At 33.1% G+C, this 24,957-nt stretch overlaps 3 protein-coding genes and 2 long non-coding RNA genes across 5 annotated transcripts in view; 4 read left to right on the top strand and 1 right to left on the bottom strand.

Annotated features, from left to right (window-relative positions):
* LOC139431658 (uncharacterized) overlaps nt 1-4,227 on the top strand; it is a 45,522-nt gene extending 41,295 nt beyond the window's left edge. Inside the window, exon 3 of the long non-coding RNA XR_011641708.1 lies at nt 1,616-4,227. This is a non-coding gene — a long non-coding RNA (uncharacterized lncRNA). The remainder of the gene's footprint in view (nt 1-1,615) is intronic.
* On the top strand, nt 97-1,447 carry LOC111418091 (piRNA biogenesis protein EXD1-like). Its single transcript, XM_023050537.2, has 2 exons — nt 97-1,055; nt 1,122-1,447. The coding sequence occupies exons 1-2, from the start codon at nt 303-305 to the stop codon at nt 1,344-1,346; spliced, it is 978 nt and encodes a 325-aa protein (XP_022906305.2). The 5' UTR covers nt 97-302; the 3' UTR covers nt 1,347-1,447.
* Nucleotides 4,228-4,469: 242 nt separating the features above from the next.
* On the top strand, nt 4,470-11,198 carry LOC111418096 (xylosyl- and glucuronyltransferase LARGE2s-like). The gene is made up of 5 exons (XM_023050545.2): nt 4,470-4,762; nt 4,815-5,129; nt 5,186-5,471; nt 5,526-6,779; nt 10,931-11,198. Exons 1-5 carry the CDS (start codon nt 4,705-4,707, stop codon nt 11,025-11,027), a joined length of 2,010 nt encoding a protein of 669 aa, XP_022906313.1. The 5' UTR covers nt 4,470-4,704; the 3' UTR covers nt 11,028-11,198.
* On the bottom strand, nt 10,142-18,554 carry LOC139431659 (uncharacterized). Its single transcript, XR_011641709.1, has 3 exons — nt 17,636-18,554; nt 16,665-17,550; nt 10,142-11,384 (listed from the first exon to the last, which is right to left on the bottom strand). It is a non-coding gene; the product is annotated as an uncharacterized lncRNA (long non-coding RNA).
* Nucleotides 14,427-24,957, top strand: part of LOC111418123 (kekkon 5) — a 228,467-nt gene continuing 217,936 nt past the window's right edge. The window contains exon 1 of the mRNA XM_071199697.1: nt 14,427-14,464. The gene's annotated coding sequence lies outside the window, so the exon portion shown is untranslated. The remainder of the gene's footprint in view (nt 14,465-24,957) is intronic.

The following is a 24,957-nucleotide window of genomic DNA, read 5'->3' as shown; positions in this document are numbered from 1 at the left end:
ATTTATAAAGTAATTTTATACAAATACAATTAAAAAAACTATAATATTTAATATAATCAATTTAGTTTAATTTTTTTTAACATCAAAATTTGTCACCCAATTTTAGCTTGTGTTGATCATGAAGTTGATAACATTTTATTGTAAGCGTTTTTATTCATAAACAATTATCAAATTTAATATAATTATTACAAACTAAACAACACATTTTAAAAGTTATAAATTCGAAAGAAACAATCATTAATTTTATTTCAAATAATTCGCAAAATTTGAGGTTATGTTTTAAATACAAACCTTTTATAAAAATGCTTGCTTTAGCGGATTATAACTTTAAAAGAGGATCTAAATTAGTTGTGGAGTTAGTAAATGGTGATATCTTAGAAGGAACGCTTTATAATGGGGGTAAAAGTCGTTTGGATCTAATAAACATAAAAATTTATTCATCTGATTACTCTTCGAAAGGGCCATATTCATATTATCAGTCGGAAATTAAATCTGTACGCGTTGTGAAAGAAAAACCCCAAGAAAATGGTGAAATAACTAATGGTGAATGTTATATAGAAGCAAACAAAACGTTAATTTCGATCCCCAAAGAGGATTATGAGGATTTAATATTAATGACGAAAAACTACATTTACCTTCCAATGATTGATGTTAATTATTATTCAGCAATAAAACATTTAAAGACTTGCGAAAATCTGGGAATTGCTGCTATTACAAATTCGTATGACAAATTTGATCCATTGAGTTTATTGGTGATATCATCTTGGGATCAAGTATATATTTTTGATATACAATCTTTTGGAATTCCAAATGATTTGAAAGATATTTTAGAAAGTAATCATATAAAAAAAGTTTGTCATGACTCGAGATTACCTTGGGGAATACTTAAAAACCAACATAACATTAATCTTAATAATATTTTTGACACTTTATGTGCTGATATTAGTATCCAAGAAAAAACTGAAAAAGATCCAGAAAAAATTTGTACAAGAAGCATTGGACAATGTTTTCAACATTATTTTAATTTTCCTGAAAATTTTATGAACATTTACAAGGTTTGGTTTAATTCTTTCGTTTTTTATTATCTTATTACTATTTCTTTTTGTTTTGGGAACATAAAGACATCTAAATGGGGTAAACGACCATTATCCGAACAAAGAAAATCTCAAGCATCTCAACTTGGTGCCTATCTTGTATATTTGAAAAATCATCTTGAACGAATTATGTTCAAAACCTTTTTTGAGACATCTTCTAGATTTGCTTCGTCTTTTCGTATTCCTTGCAATAGTAATAGTAAAATTGATGGTAAATTAATTCTTGATATCAAGAAAAAACTATCTTTATAAATTCTTTTTCATCTTGATTTTATTTAAAATGTTAATTAATTAAAATTATTTTTTGCATATTTAAGAAACTAGTATAAAAATAATATACTTTATTAATAACAGTTGTTGTTTTATCTTTTATTTCCTTTATATTTGTAATTCATTTAATAAAACAGTAAGTTGGAAGTTCTCTAGATGGTTATGGTGCTGGTGTTAGTTCTAGTTTTAGTTCAATATAATAGATTAACTATAATAAAAGTAGTTTCAGGCAGAAATTTGTATGTTCACAGATGGGTCAAAAACGCTGAAAGGGGTCGGGACAGGAGTATACTGCCAGACACTTTGGATTAAACAAGCTTACAGCCTGGGTATATACTGTACTGTATTTCAGGTGGAAGTATTTGCTATTGAAATGGGTGCTAAAATTCTTCTTGAGAGAGGGGTGAAGAACAGACGGTACGATTTTTCTCACACAGTCAATCCGCTCTCCAGGCGCTGCAGGCCGTGAAAACAGCGTCGGTTCTGGTTAATGACTCTAAAAGAACTTTAAACACAATGATAGCAGAGTTTCTCTGATTTGGGTCCCAGGTCACTCTGGGGTTGCTGGCATTGAAGCGGCAGTTGAGCTAGCACGAGAGGGCAGCGCTAAAGCGTTTGTGGGGCAAGATATGTTTGGCCAGCATTTGCTATGGCCAAACATAGGATTGCATTGCACTGTGGGCTGAAGAGAGACTTCGCCTACTGTGGACCAGTTCTCCTGGAATGAGACACGCCACTGTCAAACCCGGGAATATTCTAGGACTTGCTCATTGCAACATTAAAGTGCTAATGGGTGTCTTTGCTGGCCACTGCCGATTAAAGACTCAATTTGTTGGGCCTAGCCGACTATATGCGGAGGACGAGAAGACCATTGAGTATGTTTTATGCCACTGCCCTGCTGTTAATCGTATCAGATTCTCCATTTTTGAGTCGCAGTTTATCTCCCCAGAGGAACTGAATGACTTTTTACCGAGCATTAACGTTCGTTAAGGCCGGCCACATACGTACAGTTTGAACTGTTCAGTTTAAACTGTCAGCTCAAACTGTACACAGTAGAAGCACAGTTCATGTATATCTTTCAGTTTTCACAATGAATTCGATAGAGCAGCATTTACTCAGTTTCCTTTTTGTAATTCTACAAAAAAGTAAAAAATCGAAAATGCGTAAACAATGGTGTAAGAAGTGGTTGCAAAGGCAAAACCAATCTTTAGTCATCAGGTTATTAAAAGAATTAAGTGAAGAACCATTAGATATCCTCAATTATTTGCGCATGACCGAAACACTGTAGCAAAAGTTACTTTCGCTCGTTTCTCCATTAATCAAGAAGAATGAAACAGTAATGAGAACAGCAATATCTCCACATGAAAGATTAACAGCTACCTTGAGATTTCTAGCAACAAATTTTCAAATCACCGCAATCTCTTGGAAAAATTATCCCAGAAACATGTAACGCATGTAACATGAAATATGAAGTTTAAATTACTTTTACAATATACTGAGTTACATTGAAGTTTAAAGGAAATCACTTAATGCTTAGTCTTAACGTTTAGTCTCAAAAAAGTTGAGTTTTGTTCTTTCCTTTTTATGAATTATCATTAAATTGAGAAAAATAAGAGGGTGCTGCAAATAGTATCTCAACTATCTTTTTTTTCTGCTATGAGGGCCTGGCGTGTTTGTAGACTTCTCAACCTTACAGCAATACTTTTTCATAACAGATCATAATGGTTAAAATGATCAGCGCTTCTGCTGTCAGATCATCATTTATCTTTTTTCTTTTATTAGAACCAGGTCTTGAGGTTGTTGGTAGTTTTGGTTGTGTTGCTTTTTTTATATTTAACACGCTATATTGTTTCTTTTCTTTTTATATACTTTATGGTGAGGTGGAAGAACAATATATGTTGAACCTCACCATAAGAACATATATCAGTTGTTTATTGGAAACCATTTTTAGTTGCTTATTCTGAAGTGTAGTACACCCTGTACTACAATTCAAATAAAATACAACAAACACAACTCAAATACCGAATACTCAACTTCTAAAATACTTAACTCTTTACAACTCAAAAACCGTGATGACTAGAAAAATTCTACGTGAAAAAATTTATTAGAACCAGTTTTTACGTTTCCGGATAGCTGAGATATAGGAGGTGTCTGAAAATCGTAAATTTTGAAACACTCCCTGTATATCAAAAACGAAGAGGGCTATGAAAATTTGGTTTGCGCCATTGTAAGTTTCACAAAAAAGTAGCTCAGGTTCGCGAAAGCCGCAACTTTCTATCTTTCATAATAACTGAGATACCCTGCAAACCCATCGAAATTTGGACATCCTGTACATTGTGCAACTACAACTACTTCTGTAGTTTTAGATATGTTCAATACTTGTCTGGCCAACTGTAATTTTATGAATCTGTATATCTGTAAGTTTTTGTATTAATTTTAAAAGATCTATCGACTGTTAAAGTCCTGTTATCAAAACATGAAGAACCGTTATACTGCAGGTTCATATTCAAGTATAACTCATACAGGAGCTGCCTTCTTGTTGCTATAATTTAAAGGTGGAGGCAGTTCTTTTTAACATAGCTCTACCAGGACTCCATTTGGTTGGTGCCTTGTTGTTGCACTAACTGATGGCTACTATTTTATTGGATGCAACTCTAACAAAGTGTATTTAACTCATTTTTAACAAAAAGTGGAGCTGCCTCATTGTTGCTGCAAGGTCTTCAATTAACAACTATTTTATTACATTAAATTTACATTGATTAAATATTTGTTCTCTTCATTAATGATAAATTTTGATATAAACTCATTACTACTCTGTACTCTTTCTTCTCTTATCCGATAATTGTAATGTATAATAAATGTCTACAGCTTCTTCGTCGGCACTTCGCCTGATTTCTCATTATTAGTTGTCATCATGCATATTTCAAAATCTTGTTTGGTTTTCTTAAAATTTTAACAGAGATTGGCTTCTAACAATAAGACAAGATCGTTTAGAATAGTTACATTTATTAATGTTATAAATTATAAATAATTTAGTTTTAAATATGTGAGGTTAGAAAGTAGAGTAGATTAGCGCTGGCATGCGGATAATATTTAAACTACATAGTCCAGAAGTGATTACGTCTTCTCCTAGTCAATATATTGTGTTTAACTTAACATCATATGATTCATATGTTATCGATTTAATTAATGAAAGTTTGTCAGAAACGTGTGCAAAAGTCAGTTGTGGAGTTCAAATTATGCTTGTTGAAAGCGTTTTGAAGGATCAATAATCAAAATTCGGTTTAAAAAGAGCCATGGGCTTTTACATTGCTGTGCACGACATAGGATAGCTGTTGCTATGGCTTTTATCCTTATTTTTATCATAATATTTAATTACATTATACAGTATATTCATAGTAAGTGTTTATTTTATTAATTTGAGGTTAGGTTGATTTTGTTTCTTTTTAGTGCACGAAACAGAAAAATCTTATGGACATATAAAAAAGGCGATAAAGGGGCGTTTCAGAAATATATACAACTCAAATTTACTCCTAGTCAATCATAACCAAAGTGATTTTGAAGAAAATCAAATCAATCCTGAAAAATGTACAGTAATTCATATTGGAATTGTTTGTGCTGGTTACCAAGCTAATTTGTATTTTCACACCATGTTAAAATCTATTTATTTCTACAGAAGCAATCCTTTGCATTTCCATATTTTAGTTAATAAGTTATCCGAAAAAGTATTGTTGAATTTGTTTGAGACTTGGGATGTACCGCAAGGTGATTGTATTTTTTTAATGATCCTTTTTTTTATTAATTGTGATATTTTTATTCAGTTTCTGTTACATTTTACGATATTAGTAATCTAGTCGAAGAAGTCAAATGGGTGCCAAACAATCATTATTCTGGTATTTACGGCCTTTTAAAACTCTTATTTCACAAAATCATTTCCGAGCACATTCCTCAACTCATAGTATTAGACATGGACCTAACTTTTAATGGCGACATCATCGATTTGTGGAATATCTTCAAAAATTTTAATTCCAGCCAAATGATTGGCTTGGTCGACAACCAAAGTGACTATTATTTATCAAAATCTCGTTGGCCAGCTATAGGAAGAGGGTGAGTAACTAAAATGTAACTTCAAAACCAACAATAGCATCATCTCAATTGTAGTTTTAATACAGGTGTTATCCTTTATGACCTTGAAAAACTTCGAAAAAGGAATTGGGATGAACTTTGGAATATTGTAGCTAAACACACAGCTATAAAGTATGGCGAAACGTCTTTAGCTGATCAAGATATTATGAATGCAATTTTAAAAGAGTATCCAGAACTTTTGTACCAAGTGCCTTGCTATTGGAACACGCAACTGAGCGTAAATACGCAAAGCGCGAATTGTTACAATAACCATCGTATTAAAATCATTCATTGGAACTCTCCTTATAAATTTAATGTTGTTAACAAAGATGGAGATTATTTCCGCAGTATTTACACGACGTTTTTGGAATTGAATGGAAATTTGTTGAAAAGAATATTGTACGATTGTTCAGGTGTTAAAAATCAAGAAGAATCTATTGAAGAAGATGCTTGTTCTGAGTTTCATAAAGCTAAAACTAATAAATGGAGGACTTTCTTGTTCTTTAGAAAATTTGAGTATACACCTTTAGTTAACGACGTTACTTTTGTCGCTCAGTTTAGTTACGATCGTTTACAATTACTTGAAGAACTTTGTCAACACTGGGGTGGTCCAATGAGCTTAACTTTATATGCGACCGACCCTGAATTTCAACAAGCTATGAAATACTTAGATAATTTAGATGTAGTAAAAGATCGTACAAACATCGCTTTTCATGTTGTTTTCAAAAACGGCGAATATCATCCAATTAACATTTTACGTAACGTCGCTTTAAAACACGTTAATACTCCATACGTATTTTTAGCTGATATTGATTTCGTTCCTATGTACGGTTTGCAAGTGATTATAAGAGAAAATATAGGAAAGATAGGAAATATGAACAAAAAGGCACTTATTGTACCAGCTTTTGAAACTCAAAGGTATAAAACGAAATTTCCGAAAAGTAAACGAGAATTAATTTCCATGTGGGAGAAAAAATTTATTCACACTTTTCGTTATGATGTTTGGGCTTCTGGACACGCTCCCACGAATTATACCAAATGGAGACACTCCACCATTTCCTACAAGGTTAATTGGGAACCGGACTTTGAACCTTACATTGTTGTAAGTTCGAATGTGACCCAATATGATAATCGATTTATGGGGTTTGGATGGAATAAAGTTTCTCATATCATGGAGTTGGAAGCGCAAAGTTATGAGTTTTGGGTACTTCCAAATGCATTTATTATTCATAAACCACATGCTCCAAGTTATGATATTGTACAATTTAGAAAATCGCCTACTTATAGAATGTAAGTTAAACAGATAAAAAAGATATAGGTTTTTTTTTTAAATTTATATTTGTACATGAGATATGAATGTCTTTTTTGTATTGTTGTAGGCTGAATAGGTAATTTTTACAGCTCTTTTCTTCAATTTTTCTTTGGTTATTTTTTGACTAAAAATGCAATACTAACTCATTGCTAAACTATATGGCAACTTGTTGTGACCACAATAACAGGCGTTCTACTTATCAGAAATAAAAATACTAAAAGGCATTGCAATCTGTGACGTATAAAGTAGTTTTTGAACTAGGATTATTAAAAAATATTGAAAAGTAAAGCTTTGGCAATTTTGTCTTGAATTCTGGTGTTTTTTGCAACTTCTTCAACATGCAACAGAGGAACTTGACGAATCAAAATTATCCTAGTTTGCAAAGTGCCTGCATGAGTACTGAACAAGTTGTTCAAATTTGAACAGAATTCTTTTGAGATATCGTGGTCATCGCTTTGAAACGCGTTTAAACGTTTAACGTTGTGGGACTCTAAATATAGGAAGATCACTGAGACAGTCACACAGGATGACCCCCTTAAGAGAACATGTACTTTTTGTACAAGCTTTGATCCAGCTGCAATAAAGCTTTCAACCCCAAACCAGACCTTTATAATGTTGAGTTAACTAAGAGTGAATGTGTACGTTCTTTTAAGATTCAAACACCTGTTCATGATGTTATTTTTGCATGTCTAGTAACACCTCTCCTCAGAGTTGGAACCAAGGACGACCACCGCCGCTGTTTTGACCTTGAATGAGCTTGTCTTGTAAATCTTATAGACTAAGTATAGCTCTGTATTATTGACTCTTACTACCAACTCAAACCGACTACAGTTAACTATACAACTCTATTTAGCGCATGTTATTTTTTTACATGGAAACTATTAACCTTAAGGAAAATACTAAAGAGACAAAAAGTACCATTAAAGAATGAGCTATACAACCCATATTTTTTCAAAGGTGTTGTGAATTTCATCCCTTTAGAGGGCGCTAGGGAAGTTTAAGGTATGGTTGAAAATAAGGTATTAACCAGTAGTACATACATACAAAATTTCAAATTCTACGGTTTACTTATACCCGAAATAAAAGATAAAATGTAAATTTTTAGCTCAACTTTGACAGCTCATAACTCGAAAACAAAAGAGTTGCGACCTGATGTTTATATAAAAAACTTGTGTTATTTTAGCAAGTACTACGTCCTAGTAAAGTTTCCCGATTAAAAACTGAACCACCCTGTATTAAATGACCGTTTAAAGATAAACAAATGAAATATTGCATAAGCGATTCAAATTACAAGAAACATTCAGATCGTAAATTTCACTCGAACCGCGTAACTGGAAGTGGTTACTTACCTAACCATCATTCATCATTTTTAATATAAACTGGCATTTTAAATAAGATAAATGCATGAAAATTTGTATGAGCCTTGAATATTGATATTACATTTTAGTTGTATTGCGTAACCGGAAGTGGTCAGTTTTGTTTAGGAAGCTCATTCAAACCTGCTTTGTGATTGAATGCAAGAAAATCATTAGTAATTGGGAGTAATTCATGAACTAAATTAAATCATGTTTATGTTATTTTTTGTTCGAATTGAATTGTCAGTAGACAGAATCTAATATTTTCTAAAGTCAGTGGAAGTAACTAATGTCTTATGTACCACCTTGTAGCTAATAGACTATCACTATATAAGTTCGGTACACCTTAAATACAACAAAACAATATCATGAACAATACAACAATCTTAACAACATTAAAGACGCGAAAAATTCTTAATTAAACATCCGGATAGTGGTAATGGAACCATTCTAATAAAAAAAATATTCCCATACTATAGGTATACAGTCACAGATGTATTTTGAGAAATTGACCACTGTGCGAGTGCGGCTCAGTATTGCCGCTTCTGGTAGATAAAATTAACACCGAGCCACACTTGGGTTATGATATTAATTTTAACGTCTTTAATTGATAAAATATTTCTTTTGAAGCTTGATTGTAATTTCTTGATTCTTCGTTATTGTTTGTTTACTTACAACCAGGGTTGGCAATGTAATTTACATAGAGAGTATTTTACATGGTTTTTTATATGTATAATACTATGTAATTTACATCGGTAGAAATTATGTAAAACGTAAAAATGTAAAAAACAAAATAAACGGCAATAATTTTTATTCAAACAACGAACGTAACGTATATTCTTTTTTAACAGAAACATGTGCTGCATATTTTTAAATCAAACAACATATTACTAAGTAGCAACAAAAAGCAATTAGATATAATTCAAACGACGAAAGAACCAACTTCCATCATCAAATTGTTGCCCAAATTATGTCCAACGTCAGGGATGCAGAACACATGTTGAAAAAAGACAACATGTGCTTTATATCCTTGAAGTTTGTCGAAACTTGGACAATAACTTGATGACGCAAGTTTTTTCGCGCGTTTTTTCTTAGTCATCTACTACATTATCACATTGCGGATCTCCCTCGTCGTAGCTATCATTATCTTCGACTAATGGTATGCTTGTATCTTGCATCTTTAACGTATAATAGATATGAACAAGTTTTTTTAAATTCTCGAATGAGAGCCTGTTGCGTAGGGGTCGAGAACACACGTTCTATTTCCCCAGAAGAAGCAGGAATTTGTAAAAGCTTAATAGCTAATTTCGGTAATTCATGTCATGACATTGCATTTCTGCCAGCAAAGCCCTGTATGTACAGCAAAGGTTTTGTTATCTCCGTAAATCTTGAAAAGCTCTTACACTTCTTTTAAAGCTATCCCCTTCTTCACACCCTTCATTAGAAAAGAAAAGTATTAATTTCATCCAGTTGTTGTTTCGATAACCTCTTGTTGTCATACAGTGGATGTCGGTAATAAGCAGTGAGGGCCTAAACATTAAATGCCATTTTTTTTTCTGGCTTCAACCTTATTTGAGAATTTATAGTTAGGTAGTTTGAAAGTAAATTATTTTCGTTGCACGCACAAACACTTACGATTTGTAGTTTTGCGCTCCTCTATATGACATTTCCTAGTTTTAAAAAAAGATTTTTCGCTTCCTTACTTTCTTATTATTCAACACTTCGTGCAGTTCATTGTATCGATCGGGTCATATTGAGTTGGGTTGGGAAGTTGCGTTCAAATGAATTTTTATTTTCCGTCGTACCTAGATTTAAGGGAAAGAGAGATTCCATTAATTTCTTCGGCTCCTGCTCCGAATGTAATAAGTAATAACCTATCAAGCTTATTTTCTTCATTCATCTTACCCAGCCCTATCCTTTTTCAATCCTGCCGTCTCTTCCTCTTCTTAGTTAGCTTCTTTAATGTTATGTCTTCATTTTAATTGTTTTCTTTTTGTCTGCGGTGGGTTGATATTCTGCATCTGCAGCTTTATTATAACAATTTGCTTCAAACTTTCCCACAGTTCACAAATATGGTCGATTAGATTGTTTTCTTTACAGTATTTTTTCAGCAGCATTTCATAAATTATGCAAAACAGGACTTAAAATGCATATTTACAAAACCGGTTAACGTTACTTGGCGCAATAATATTATTACAAACTCAAGTTTATTATTGTAATCCAAATCTTTGTTTTGGTGACATTAGATTTTCCGTCGTCATTAAATATTATGCAGTTCGGAGGGTTTCTTGAAGGTTTAATAAGCTATAGTGGTTACAAGGTTTAAAATGACGGTATGAATTTCATCTTTTCTAATTGTTTCGTGTTTCACATTTTTAAATCTTATTTTGTTAACTTCATCTTTAAATGTCGAGAGATCATAAGTCTCCAACCTAATTTGTTGAGCTTATGACGTCATAGGAATAGTTAAAAGGTTAAGAAAGATTCTCTTGAGGTAAATTGGGCACATCTTCTTTTCATGAAATTTTCTTTAATATAATGTGAACCAATCAAGTAAAATGTTTTTATAACATCATCTATCATATCGTAGGATAAGTTCGGCTACTGCTTTGAAACCTTTCATTGATGTAACGAGTATTGATTTTAGTTAATTGAAATAACGTAATTTGACGCCCAGGTTATATTGATTTGTTTAAATTGATTGCCATTCAGGTTTTCATCAAATCAAGCTTATATTGTAATCGATTCTTTTTAATGCTTTATTTGTTTTTTAGGTGTCTTCAAAATTTAAAAGAAGAATTCGTGTCCATGTTAAAAAATAAATATAATCGAATATTTGATCAAAACAAAGCAGCTATTGATATATATTGAAACGATTTTGATGATACTTTTACAATTTCACTAAATTAATAATTTTTATTCCGATTTCTGCATCCTTAATTATAATATTTCCTAGAGTTGTAACTACGTTATTTTCTTAAATATGTGATTATCAATAGAAATATTTTTATTATACGTAAAAATAAACTCTGTAACTACACAGTTATCATTTTTATTTCTTTGTTCTTTTTATAATAGAGGTTTTTTTTTAGGTTCCTCATTTCCCAAACCCCACCAGATGTTCCAAAAACCAGTTTTTGTTTCCTTCCCGTTCAAAGCGTCACCAGTTCTTTTTCCAAAGTAATATTGTCCGTAATTCTCTAGTGAGTGCATCCTGAATTGTGTCTCCTAAATTAAAGAAGAAAATGATCAGCAATGTGAGTACTTTTTTTATTATTTAATTTTTTATCTTTATTACGAAAAACAGTAAATTCGAGTTGAGATTAGTAAAGTTTTGGATGAACATGAATACGAAATTATTTCAGCTTTGTGTTCCTTCAACTTATTCATAACTGCACAATGCAGAGACGAATTAACGGCGACGACAAATTAACCCCAACTCGGTTACACTAAACAACTTGTCCGGGGAAGCCGTGCTCGTTAGGTATCCAATTTCCGTGGAATTAAAACTTAAACACCGTCGGAGTCTCGGCTTTAGTTACTTTTAATCTCTTTTCGCAAGAGATAAAAAAGTAAAAAGAAATTAAACAAAAAAAATATAGTACAAAAAATCTTTTAATTTTGAATTATCTATTAGAACATATTTAGTTATATTCGTTATACAAACCACAACTAACTACATTTTCGGAGTGTTTTGATAAAATTTACAGCCGATTTGGTAGTGAATAGGGGTTGGAATCGTGTAATGTTTGTACACGTTTCGTGTTTTCGTTATCGAAAAGCGTGTGCACCGAGCGATGTTTAATTCCGTGTGCGGTCATTATTTTATTTCCCATAAACAAAATCGCGAAAACGAACTATCCGCCGGCCCGAACATGCAATTTCCACTGTCATACATTCAAATGTTCGGACTGGAGTAGAGGGATGGGGTCCTCTCATCTCGTTTTGGGTGCCACCGCTAACTGGGAGATATACGACCGGCTAAATGAGCGTAAATAAAACAACAAAAACGGGCGACGGAACCCCGGGCTCAACGTTCCTGTACCATATAAACATTTCAAAAAGTTGCTTGTGTGGATATATTGACGAGCACGTTCGGATGAAATAAATAATAAAAAACGAACATAACTGCGCACGCACAACGAATGAAAAACGTTGTGTACCATTCTGTTGGTATTTTACTGTTTGTTTTATTAATGGATCACGCGTTGTTTGGTTTTAAGTATTGATTCACATGGATTATTTTTTTCTGTTCTTCATCTATTTCTTAGATTTAAATAACAGAACCGCTAAGAACAAAGATTAATGTAGGTTGCGTGTTCTTAAAGTAAAAAAAATGTTACAAATGCTATCTTGTTGTCAACGTTGTGTAGTTTAACCACGAAAACTAGGCTGCAAATGAACGTAATTGTAGCACGCGAAGTGCAAAAGAGTAATTTCTCGTATACATCAAAAGATAAAAGTTTGCTCTGGACCCATTATGTCTAAGGGGATAGATTGTGAAGATTAAGCTCTCGGGAGAAGTGAAAAACGGGACGTTATTTAATAAGTTCTTCGGAGGTAGAATATGCAAATCCGTAGACGACATCAAACGGGTAAAACCGCGGTTAATCCTGTAAAATACGTTCACTCGGCCTTTCCATTAATTAAAACGTAGGCGTCGACAGAGTCGCTTTCGACGTTAATTAACTAAAAACCTACACAATAGGCACGCGCGAGCTTTTTTAAACATCCGCCCGGGGATAGTAATTAGTTTTTATTTTGCTTGGCGGCTTTGGGAGTGGAGGAGCGGACCAATTAGTGCTTTCCTGCGTAGAGAAATTACCAACCTTAATAATACTTTTCAGTTTTTCCCTCTACTAACAGATTAATCTATAAGATTTTGTAAATGACCAAAGTAGAACAACGTGCTTTATCAATGTTTCCTTGAAATTTCGTAACAAGTTTCGCATCGTTTAAAGTCGAAGTTTACAAAATTAATTAACAATTACGAGCAGGAAAACTTGTACAAATAAAACTTGCGAGAGTAAACAATTCACTTCCCATAAACTAAAGCTCTTTTAACTGAAAAGTCGTCGTAGCTTTGGACAAAGTGTAAGATTTTATTATTATCGAGTTTGTGTACAATTAATTTTAAACTTGCCGGAAACTTGAGAGCGTTGAATGTGCGTTCCAAAAACTTGTCTCACGACTTGGTTACAATAGAAAATCGTTTTTTAAAAAGACACGCGGTGCTTTAATGAATCCTTCTATGCACCAAGGCAGAAAATTTATTACGAAACTTCCACGTCATGACAAAAGTTACGAGTTTAATATTAAAAAGCCGTCTTACTATTTTTAACCACGTGTGACTTCTTTAAATCATTTAATCACTTATTAGTATTATAAGTGTAATTCAAAATAGTAATTCGTTTTAACTGTACTTTTAGCCCGAGGGGCTTTTACAATTTTCAACGTCGGGTTAAAATTAAAATTGCTGTTTTGAAGCAGAGAGGAAACAAGTAATCAGGCTGAAATGGCGACAATAAGTTCCACTCAAAGCCCTTAGGAACTGACGATGGCGACATTTCCGACCGTTTTGTGTTTAAATTAAAACAAATTTTTACCACACTTGAGACACTTCAATTGCTTACCCGGCGGGATATGAAATAGTCTCTCGGCCAATAAATCCGACTTTAAAAATGTTATTTACAAAGTTTTCCTTGGTATAATTAAAATTTATGGTTGTATCAAATAAAATATTGATTTTGGTTCTCCCTATATTTGCATAATTACCGTTTAAATAGGAAAACAGATATTAAGTACACATACGCATTATGAAATCCTCCTTTATCCTCTCTATCCCTTGCCTCCAATCAGTTATCGCGGAGGTAATAGCCATTACCTCCGTAGAATAGGAATTAAGCGGTAAACCAGGTCTCATCAAAATGATTAAGTGTTGCCATATAGATAGACATATGAGGATATCGGTTTAATTGATTCCTCAATTAAAATTATTTGAGGGAAACCTCGTGTTTTAGAATATTTACTCAAAAAATCGTTCTTTTTTGTAATCCATCATTTCCAGTGAATTTACCGAGATTATTTGCCTCTTGGAAAAAGGATCTTTTTTCTTTCGGTAGCCCGCCAGAGGTCAGCGTGCTTTGCACTCCAAACGTCGGCCGTTTTCAGTCGCCACGAAACCCTCCGCTTGTACGCAGACTGTCGAGGCCACCGGAAGTGTTATTTCGAAAGTGTTTCCGTGTATTGTGTGACACCCGCTGCACACCATCTGTCCAATAAGCATTCCGCAAATAGTCCGTTTACAGGTCAGTAGGTGTCTGCTATTTATTTAAATGGTTATAGTGTTAACTGAAAGAAAGAATTCAAGTTAAAGTTTATGGTGGAGGAGCCGGTTGCTATTATTATTACCTTTTATTTTTTTCATATAATTGTTACCTTAATAAAATAAACATTGTGTTGGTTATCCAATAACTTCCTAGAACTAGTTAAGGGTAGTAGGTGTCCAGTATTTATTATCCTTGTACCCAGTACCAACAGGGTCGTCCTTGTTAGCTTAATTGGACGAGCCATTGTACGCTCGGAGACTTAATTATGTCGTTTCGGTCGATTTTTCCACGCGGTGAACGTAACGTTATTTGACAGATATGAGCTGGGCGTGTAAGTTATTGCAAGTTAATAGCGAAATTGAGACCCTCGAGCAGCATGTCGTATCTAAATAACTAGGAAGCACGATGAGTTCTAACTTTGTAGCGGTTTGGTTAATGCAGAATATGAGTTTTAGGTTTTAATGTTGAATTTAAAGAGGATTCGTAGTTTTAAACGAAGGGTTGCTTTGAAGGTGTGGTATGTGTGTACGCGTTTCCAGAGTATGATATTGAATTTAGAAACGGACGTGTGTTTGCTTTAAGTTAAGTTTTTGTTTGTTTTCGCGTTGTAATTAGAGCTCACCGCCGCGAATTAATTTCGCGCGTATTTATTTTACCGCTGGCAATTAAATTAAATTTGGACAGGTTTCGCGTATTACGAGCCCCTTTTTAATTAGTACTATCCATTTTATTTAGGTTTTATATGTATAGGTAGGTATAGAGAGGAATGTTCACTCATTAATAAATGCGCATATAGATTTGAACTCATTCAAATGTGCGTATATGTGGTGTCCTTTTTGTTTAAATTACCCTCGTATAATATTGCCTAATTTTCACAATTATATTTATTCAATCAAGTCGAACCACCTGGGCGTTATAATTAAATCCAATTGAATTATGCATTATATTACAATAATGGACGCTTTTACCTAAACTATAAATATAAATTAGTTGTATTGTATATATAAACGGTTTTAAAGGGGGCTTGGAGATTCTCGTGAATATTCGGCATAGTTTAGACAAAGCGAAATTTGCCGGACTACTCTGGCACTCAACGGCCAATCTCCAAAGCAGGAATCTTAGGAACTTGGATCTCCTCGACCTCACCTTATGCAGTGACGTTACGTGCTGTTTATCGTGTAACGTCCCTTTGGCCTAAAGCAATATTTGACCTAGTTCTGCTATCTATGATATGGAAAATATTAATGCCAAGTTTTAATTTATACCTGACGGTTTTGTTTGAAATGTTCATGTTAATAAACGTGAACAATGAATAATATATAGTATATACAATTTTATATACAATACATATTATATACAATTTTATTTACGCTCAAATAACATTTACATGACTTTAATTACTTTTTGATGTGAAGTTAACGTTTCTTTCTCGTAGTACAACAATAACTATGTACAAATTACACAAAAATAGAAACGTGGTCGAAAGGCGAAGTTCAGGTGAATAAGATAAATGACTTGTTCTTCCACTTAGCCTTATAAAAACGAAATGAAATAAAAAATAATTTATTAAAGAACTGCGATGGAAACAACGTAGAGAGCGCTAGCGAAGCAAAAAGAAAACGCCTATACCATACCACAGACTGACTTCCAGCATCTATTCGTACTCTCTACCCTGACATCGAAATAAATAGTCTTGGACACGCCGTTTAAAAACAGCCAAATACTACCAAAGCTCATACAGCATATTGCACTTTTTGTATCCTTGCTTTTTCCTCCTTTTCCTTTCTTTGCTTCGCTTCCTACTTTTTGTAACAACATCAGTTGTGCTGGAGCGATGAAGCTCAATACGCATTGAGTGAAAACCGATCTGTTACTGTCCACGTTTTTTAGATTATCATAAGCATGAATAGAATCAACAAAATAATTGATAATATTATTACGCATCTTAGATTGTCAGGAAGTGTTAGTTTTAGATTTCGGGTGGTTAATATTTATCGCATTAGTAAGGTTAGGTAGATACTTATAGTAACATAAAAGTTCAGGATTACTGGTGAGTTTGTAACATTTGAGACCAGACTCATCTTAGGGTTAACTTTGGTGTCAACGATTTTGAACGATTTTGATAGACGCAAAATACAGTTGTAAATGAATTAGAAAAATGTGCAACCTTAATACTCACGTAGCAAGATCTAATCCATGATTAAATTAAAGTTATCATGAGTTGTTTGCCATATGCAACGAATGGTATTTTAATTGAGCCTCTTCCTAGTCTTTTATTAGTTCGAATTGTATTGTAACCTCCAATAACAATTATATCAGATATAATAACATCATGGGGTAATATAATAAATCACAACTTCTTTTTCAATTTCTTGAGCTTCATCTACCGCAACATTTTCACAAATAATTTCAAGTAGCAAGTTTTTCTATGCCGATCTTACTACTCTTATGATAGATCATCCCATGATTTTACAATTAACATTTTGCGTTTCAAGATATGCAATTTTGTTTTCTAAAAATTTTTAAGGGTCGCAAAATCTTCAGCTTCTATTAGATACTTAAATAAGCGTTGAAAACATATTTTTTGTATATAATTTTGTGTAAGAGGTTCTGCAATAACATTAGCGCACTTTTTGATACAGTGAGTTGGAATCTCATCTGTTCGTACCGATGAGGTTGTTTTCAATGAGTTTATCATATTAAGAACTTCCTATTTATAGGTTGGAAAGAGGTAACATGTGTTTGCATTGAATGGAAGGTTTGTTTGCGATATTGTTTATAAAAACGTGATTAAAATTAGCCGGTTGTTTATAATCGTCTAAATCCGGTAGAAGATGGCGATTCATTTTTGCTGTGTGACTATTAATTAGTTTCCATATTTCTCTATTTTTATCGCTTGCTGTCTTTATACGGTGATCAAACTAACTGTATTTCGAAATTTTTACCTCCGCATTACAAACCTGTTTCAAATACAGATAACGTTCGCGTCACACGCTATCATAGCAAGAGGCCAGTTGAAGGGCTGATATTTGGTGGAAAGTAGTTGAAATGCAGCAAAAATATACCTAGGAAAAATCTGAAGTATCAACTGTGCCGTGTGATCCGAAAACCCAGTGTTAATACATTCTACGTTTATTACTGTGCACTTACCGCCTTGATTTATCGATATAACATTATCGATATATGTTTCTGTTGTCTCACATATTCTCGTCGGTTTTGATATAAGTAACTTTGCTCCATATATCTGAATAACATTTCGAAATAGTTTTGAAATGATATTCTCTGTAAGCAGATCTTCGTTGAAATCCTGCTACCAGACCCACCACATTCAAATTTTGAATGATATCTAGTAGCATCTCTAGTCTTTGCAGAAACGATTTAAATTGACCCTTCGGTGAACTAGTTTTGTCCCAGGTGAATTGTGCGTTTGCACATTCAAAAGTAAAGTCCTCACATAGCTCATTAATGTGTTTATTTGAGCTGGTGTAGATAGTTTGCGAAATATAGACAGCTGAATTGAATTGTTTTCCATATTTTGTTGTGATTGCCAATGCTCAGTTATACAGAGGAACTTACAGCTTTTCAATAAACTCATTTGAGTTTCCAAAAGATTATTCCTTGCACATTTTGATGATACAGTATAACTGAGTTATTATTAAAACTAACGTTTTTGTCTATGTTATTCTGTTTTGTTTGTGAGAAGAAATAAAAAATGATTAATTTTTCTTCATACTTCGCTGGTGCAGTCACTTTGAACGATGAGTAGAGATCTGGATGCTTAGATGTAACCTGTTCGGATTTTGCGTCTATTTTATTCTTTATGAGATAATTTACCAGTTCCTTAGTAGTGATCTCTGGTGCTAACTGGTTGATGTGAAAATGTACAAATTTTTCCGCCGCTTATACCGGAATTTGATTTTTCATTTCCAATTATGGGCTGTGGGGCTCGTCGCTGTCTGGTTTCGGTGGAACTATTTCCCAATTTTCGTTTTTGTACTTATTATAATTTTTTCAAATTTTTTCGATCTTGAACTGAAATGTTTTAACATTTAATTAACATTCATTGCGGAAATGATTGACATTTCTACAGAAAACTAACCAGTATGATTGAACTTTGATTGGCAATTATCTTATAAGTTCTTCTTCAGGATTCTTTAGGACTTAGGTGATATTATTTATGTCATAAATCTCCTCAACTATTACTGATAAGGCTGAGACTTATCAATAACCTTCATCACTAATACACTAACAATTTGCTACAACCATTTATCTAAATTAATTCGTTAAAATTACGATGTGATCTGGTTCGTTTCAATATTATTCAATTAATGTATTAAAGGGACATGGTCGTAAAGTTACATATAACGCAATTGCTTAACACGAATGTGTCACAAAAACCATCCTATTATAAGGTTCGCCCTGGATATTATGAAAAGAGATCCTTTTTAAATATAGTTTTGAGTATGAAATGTTTAGAAGTAAATAGGTAAAAAGGTTTTCATTGATATAGCATTAACTTTGAGGGATGTTAATTGAAAAATTTGCGTTCTAGCATGGGTTTCTACAGGAGCTTTTGAAAACAACAATACCTCCCGGAAATTAGTAGATTGTTGTCATTACCTTAGTTTAATCTTCTGCTGTGTAATTCTATACCAAGATAATTTAAAAGGAAAAATGGAAACCGAGTAAGAGTGGGTTTTAAAACTTAATACGCAAACATAAACCCTTGTAATATTACTGGTAAAGTAAAACCGCCAGCATTTACATACATCCTACACGCGCTTATGCCGTGTTTATTCCGTTAATAATACAAACACGGGCCGTTTCAGTAAGTAATTAACGTAATGCACGATGTGCGACTAGGTTAATTTTTTAATAATAGAAGCCTTTATATTGAAGTGCGCGCGTCCGCGAACAAAATTTGCCGTTATCATCAAACATATTTCCAATTAAGTTTGATGGCCCACGGTTTATTAAATAACGTTGCGCAATAAAGGCCCGCTTTCGACGTAAACCATCGTGGGCGCCGTTATTAATTTTCGATAAAACAAGAGGGTATATTCTAGTACGGGGTTCCAACTTCAACCAATTTAATTAAAACTAACACGAATATCAAACACTCTTATTAAGTAATAGAAATACGATTAAATTAATAAAAAATAATAATAGTAATAAAAAATAATAAAACAATATCGATTATTTGGTTCAGTGATGTTTCATGTTTGATACCATCGATAGCCACACTCCGCACGGAAGCTATAAATTGTAAAGGGCGAAAAATGTTTAAATATTTCACGGGCGACATCGTTCCGGTCGACCCCCGTTAATATAAATTGCGAATTTTAACGCAATTACAACCGGGGTAAACACGCTCTCGGTTCGTATTTTAAAGCACAATCTCGAACCTCTCGTGTCCCATGGTACCAATACATTTTTCATCCAGTTTAAATGACTTTAAACAAGACTTTCGAGTAAAATTAACTTTAAATTTTCTTTTAGTTTTAAAAATTTTAAAATCAACGCATTATAAATTCAACGAATCGCTGGTAAACCGCGTGTGAATTGAATGATTACACTAAACAGGGTCGCCCGCTGAGGAAATTCATCACCAGCCATCATCCATCACGCTCCATCTTTTCCGCTCGCCATTTCCATTAATAAATCTTCTAGTTGGGCCACATTGACACCTGATCATTTAATCAGCCGCCTCGACCTAAAAATAAATCCGACTTCCGGACTGGTCGGCTGGCGGTTTAATGATTAATTAAAAAACCAACTCGGTTTTAGTCCCGCTAAACCTCAATTAATCTTTCGTACTGTGTGAACTATTTAGTTAGATTTACGTTGCAAACGTTACGTAATTTAAATATTGGTTTCAATTTACATTTAACGTGTTACTTTTAATGTATCAACGTTTTGGTTTGTTTGTAATTAATTGGTAGTACTCGAAGTTGTACGAACGACGTTCCAGATTTACTTTTACGATGAAACTTTGCTCCGCTATAAATCCATTCCGGTCGTCCGCTTAGATCAATACTGAATTTGTGGAGTCGGCAGTGCTGTCGCTTTTGAGATAAACGAACCTTCTATTCCCGGTCCCTGGACGAAGAGATTCAATTAGATGGGTCATTAAATTTTAATTAACGCCTTTTTAAAAATTGCCGTCGTTCGTGTTCTTATTAACACTATTATTCTAATATTTTTGTAACTCTATCTTTCCTTTCTCGTCTTTCATCAAAATGTTCCGATCTTGATTTTCAATTAAATTAACTCTGATCAATTCAAAGATGTGTCATAGCGTTGACAAGGGAAGCTACAAAACGGGATGCAGGACCATCTAAAGGCCAAGTCACCACAAAATTGACACGTAACCGTTTTACATAATTTAATATTAACGACGTAATTGGGCTGTGGCAGCATCTCGGCGTGAATTCCCCCGTATCGCATTGATAACATCTAACGCGTATGCAACAACGGAACGTTATTAATTAGTGCGGAACCAGTGAGAATAGACTAGAACAAAGGCATCTGTAGAAATACTAGTATATTCCGGAATAAGGAAAATTGAATTATTCGAAATTCGATTTATAATTAATTGGTCAGGCCAATTTCAATTCCGCGCTAATAACGGGATATTTCGGAAATCTATTTAACTGGATTTAATGATTAATCAAGATATAGTTGGAATATAACGCTGTTTGGTTTAAGATTTCTTCATGGCTATATAGCGGGTCGTAATTCAAACGGTTCGTTACTGTGGGGGTTGTAACATGTTCATCCTTTAATTACATGTCATGTTATTAACGCGTCCTATTTACTAAAGACATGTCTGTAATTATTTGCCTTAGCTCGGACCTAGTTAAAAAATATAACATGAATTTTCGTAATGGATGTAACGTAAATATCCGGTTGGAATCATTAAATAGACATACACTCGCAAATTTTCATACACATACCATTGTTCCTGTACACCGGATATAAATGATTTACATATACATAGCAGGCGGTAATATACGTTGGTAGTAAAATCGAGCTATAAAGTTGAATATTAAACACTAGCCCGTGGATTTATGATCTTTCTGGGCGTTTTTCCATAAACCCACCCAGAGCTCCACGTCTTTATTGTGGTTTCAATAATTTCCATGAAACAAAAAGAGTTAAATCGATTGAATTTAAAATGAATAAACCTTGAAAAAAATGTAATCAAACTCACTGAAACTTCCAGTGTATAAATTAATGTTTTAAACACGGTCCTTGCTTAATTTACTTTCATGTAGGGTCGTGAAATAAAAGTTGGATACTCGCAAAAAAAAAACAGCCGGGACGTGTTGATTTCGTTCGCTCGAAAACATGCAAACTGGATAACTCAATTGGGAGAGCGCGTGTATCGTCAAGAGACAAAAATACATTTTTCGAAGGTTGGTTTCACCGACAAACTGGGAAATTGGTATATTTCGCCACGTTTTGATTTCATTTCAAAATATATTTATTCAGGATTAAGAAATATAATAATATTGCTTACATTTTTTATTTTGTTTCAATTTTTAATGCGTTTTTTGGTAGAAAAAGTTAAATATTTGTTTTTACCATTTAAAATGCGAATATCTTAAGATTATTCGAGATTATTAGTAATAAATCTTACAAAGGGATTATTTTTATATGGACATTGTTTGTAAGAATGGCTTCTTTTTCTATATACCAGACAGGTTGGTAGAATTTTTATCGTTTGGGCTGTCAACGATGGCGTATTGTATTTCCGGAAACTTACGGATAAGAAATGGCTCCTCCTTGATCCCACATGTTGTAGGGTTTCCTTGGCTGTAGCAATACGGGTTGCGACATCGAAGAATAGAATACATCTTTTTCTTTAATAAACGATCGGAAACTGTACCTTGACCCAGCCCGACTATAGATATGTCTCAAAGAACAGTTTTCAACTTCGTGATAAATTTACATCGAAATACTAAAGTTCTTATTTCCCCTTTTTTAATTGTTTCGCTCGGCCTCATTCTTTACTGTATAGAATTTATGTCGGTCTACAAACATTAATAATAATTTTTTTTGTTAAAATAGTAAAGTTTGAAAGGTGGGAATTAATTCACTTTTAGGTATTAAAGAAGCATTTCCAAATATCCAGCGTCCCAAATGTCGCTTCTATTTTGGTCCGTACTGCCGCGAAAATTCCTTTTAATTTGGATACCAACACCGTGCAGTCAAAAAGCAGTGAAAAACTTCCGTCTTGATTTTCCTATTCGTTGCTCAGAGTTTATGTATGCATGTATTAAATAGCAAAGGGGAGTAGTAGAGTATTATATAGCGGAGTATATTGCTGCAGACTTTTCAGTCTTCTTCTGCTGGAGGCTTTATCTCTCTTCTTCACCTACTTGTATCTATTTTCCAAAAAGGAAGATTTTGCTCGGTAGGCCATCTTGCTAGATGGGGTTGTAAGCTTTTTCGACATCTACTAACACCATAATAGTTTATTGTCTTTTCTTCCGAGTAAGATCATCTCCTTGATTGAATTAATTGTTCTGGAGTTGGTCATTCTCTTCGACTTTCTTCTCAACTTCACCTCAATGACTTTTTTTCACCACAATGTTTGTGATTCCATAAGGCTTAATTTAAGTTTCCTCCTTCTTTTAAGATCTTTTTCCGTATTATCATCTTGTCATCTTCTAGAATTTTCATAATGAACTTCTGCAACTTAGTTTGTGGGATAGTTTACTTATTTGAATTGATTCTTCTAGAGTTGGTCATTTTCTTCGCCTTTCTTCTTAACTTCACCTCAATTCGACTCTCTTTCACCACAATATCGATGCTTTCGGATTACTTACAATAGTTCTACCTTTCTTGTCGAGTTTTGAATGACGTTTTGGATTCTGGCGCCCTTCCTATCTTCTTCACAAACTTCCATAAGGCTTGGTTTTTCCGTATTTTCCACTTACAATTTTCTCTATTTCATGGGTAAACTGTCTTCGATATAAGTCTATTTTTTTTCATCATCTTAGGTTGATTATAATGTTGGTTTCTTGAATTTTTGACTTTTATCTCTGAAGATGGTTTTTTAAACCGGAATTAGTCAAATAAATAAAATTTAATAAATGACCAGTTGAAAGTACAGAAGTATCACATTTAACAAACCTTCTTAACGATAATACTGGTAAAATGGACTACGTACTTAATTTTAATCATATAATTATATACCTGTTTGAATACAATGAATAATTAAATTTCCAAATAAATTTTATATTACTTTACTTTATTATTGATGGTTATATTTTAAGATATATATCAAACCGTAAAATAGACACTGACCTGTCAGAAAGTGAAAATTTTATAAAAAAAGCAAATAATACAAATAATTAATGAAAAGATACAACATATATCCTTTTTTTGCTATTTACTTGACTATTCAAGTAAAAAATAGTGAACTTTTGTGAAATATAGTTGATGAAAATCTAAATATTACGAATTGTTTTATAACATAAATATAATAACACACAACAGAAACGAATTATAAGGTTAATAATAGATTTTTCTGGACGGCAATATTATAATACGACGGTTATTTATTATTTATCAACTATTTCCTTTCATATCCAGTCTCACCCAGGTTTTTTTGTTAAAAAAACTATTTTGTGTTTTGACTATTATTTTACTATTATTATTTGCCTTATTAGGATTGCTAATTAAGATACGCCAGAAGATTATTAAAATAGTTACTGAATTTAACCGGTGATGTCTTTAAATGTTTTAGTAAAAACTTTTATCTGCGACTGCTTGGATAAGTCATCATTACCACACTCATTTGAGGTGATTTAAGTTACGTAATGAAGTTCATTACCGCACTGGTTTCATTACGTAACGCATTTTTAGCCCAATCAGAACAGACTTAATTTATTGAAATGAGCAACAATACAAAAGAACAAGTGCTACCTATTTAAAGAGAAACAATACTATTTATTATAAACATTAATTGTTATGTTTTTACATTTCGAAACACTTATTTCAAATGAGTAAGCAAGTTATTGAAACTGACATTAATTCAAAATTGTCAACAATCATTTCAAAATATTTTTATAAATGTCAAAATAGATCTTTTTAAAGAAATTGATTTTTAAGTAAATTTTAGCAGTTGTAGATAAAATGTTGTATATCACACGTGGGCTAGAGCATAATTACAGTACTCGTGTGATTACACGACTTGGTTTACGATCTCGTCGTGCAATTCTCCACACTCGTACAGTAATTATGTTTCTAGCCCACTTGTAATATAAATAACTATCATTACTGTTAGATTGTTCGATTTTATAACATAATGAGATGGTGTTGCTATCAATTTTGAGATACATTAGAATCAGTATCAGTATCGGATAAAAGTGGATAAGCAGAAGTTAAACGAATGTCAACAATGAGATACAGTTTCTGTCTTTGTGTTTGCATTCCATCGCCATAACGCGGCTTTGCTTATA

This window comes from Onthophagus taurus, chromosome 11 (genome assembly GCF_036711975.1).
Source record: "Onthophagus taurus isolate NC chromosome 11, IU_Otau_3.0, whole genome shotgun sequence".
Classification (NCBI taxonomy): Eukaryota; Metazoa; Arthropoda; class Insecta; order Coleoptera; family Scarabaeidae; genus Onthophagus; species Onthophagus taurus.
The sequence above is the reverse complement of the archived record's forward strand: the minus strand, read 5'-3'. Positions and strand labels throughout refer to the sequence as shown.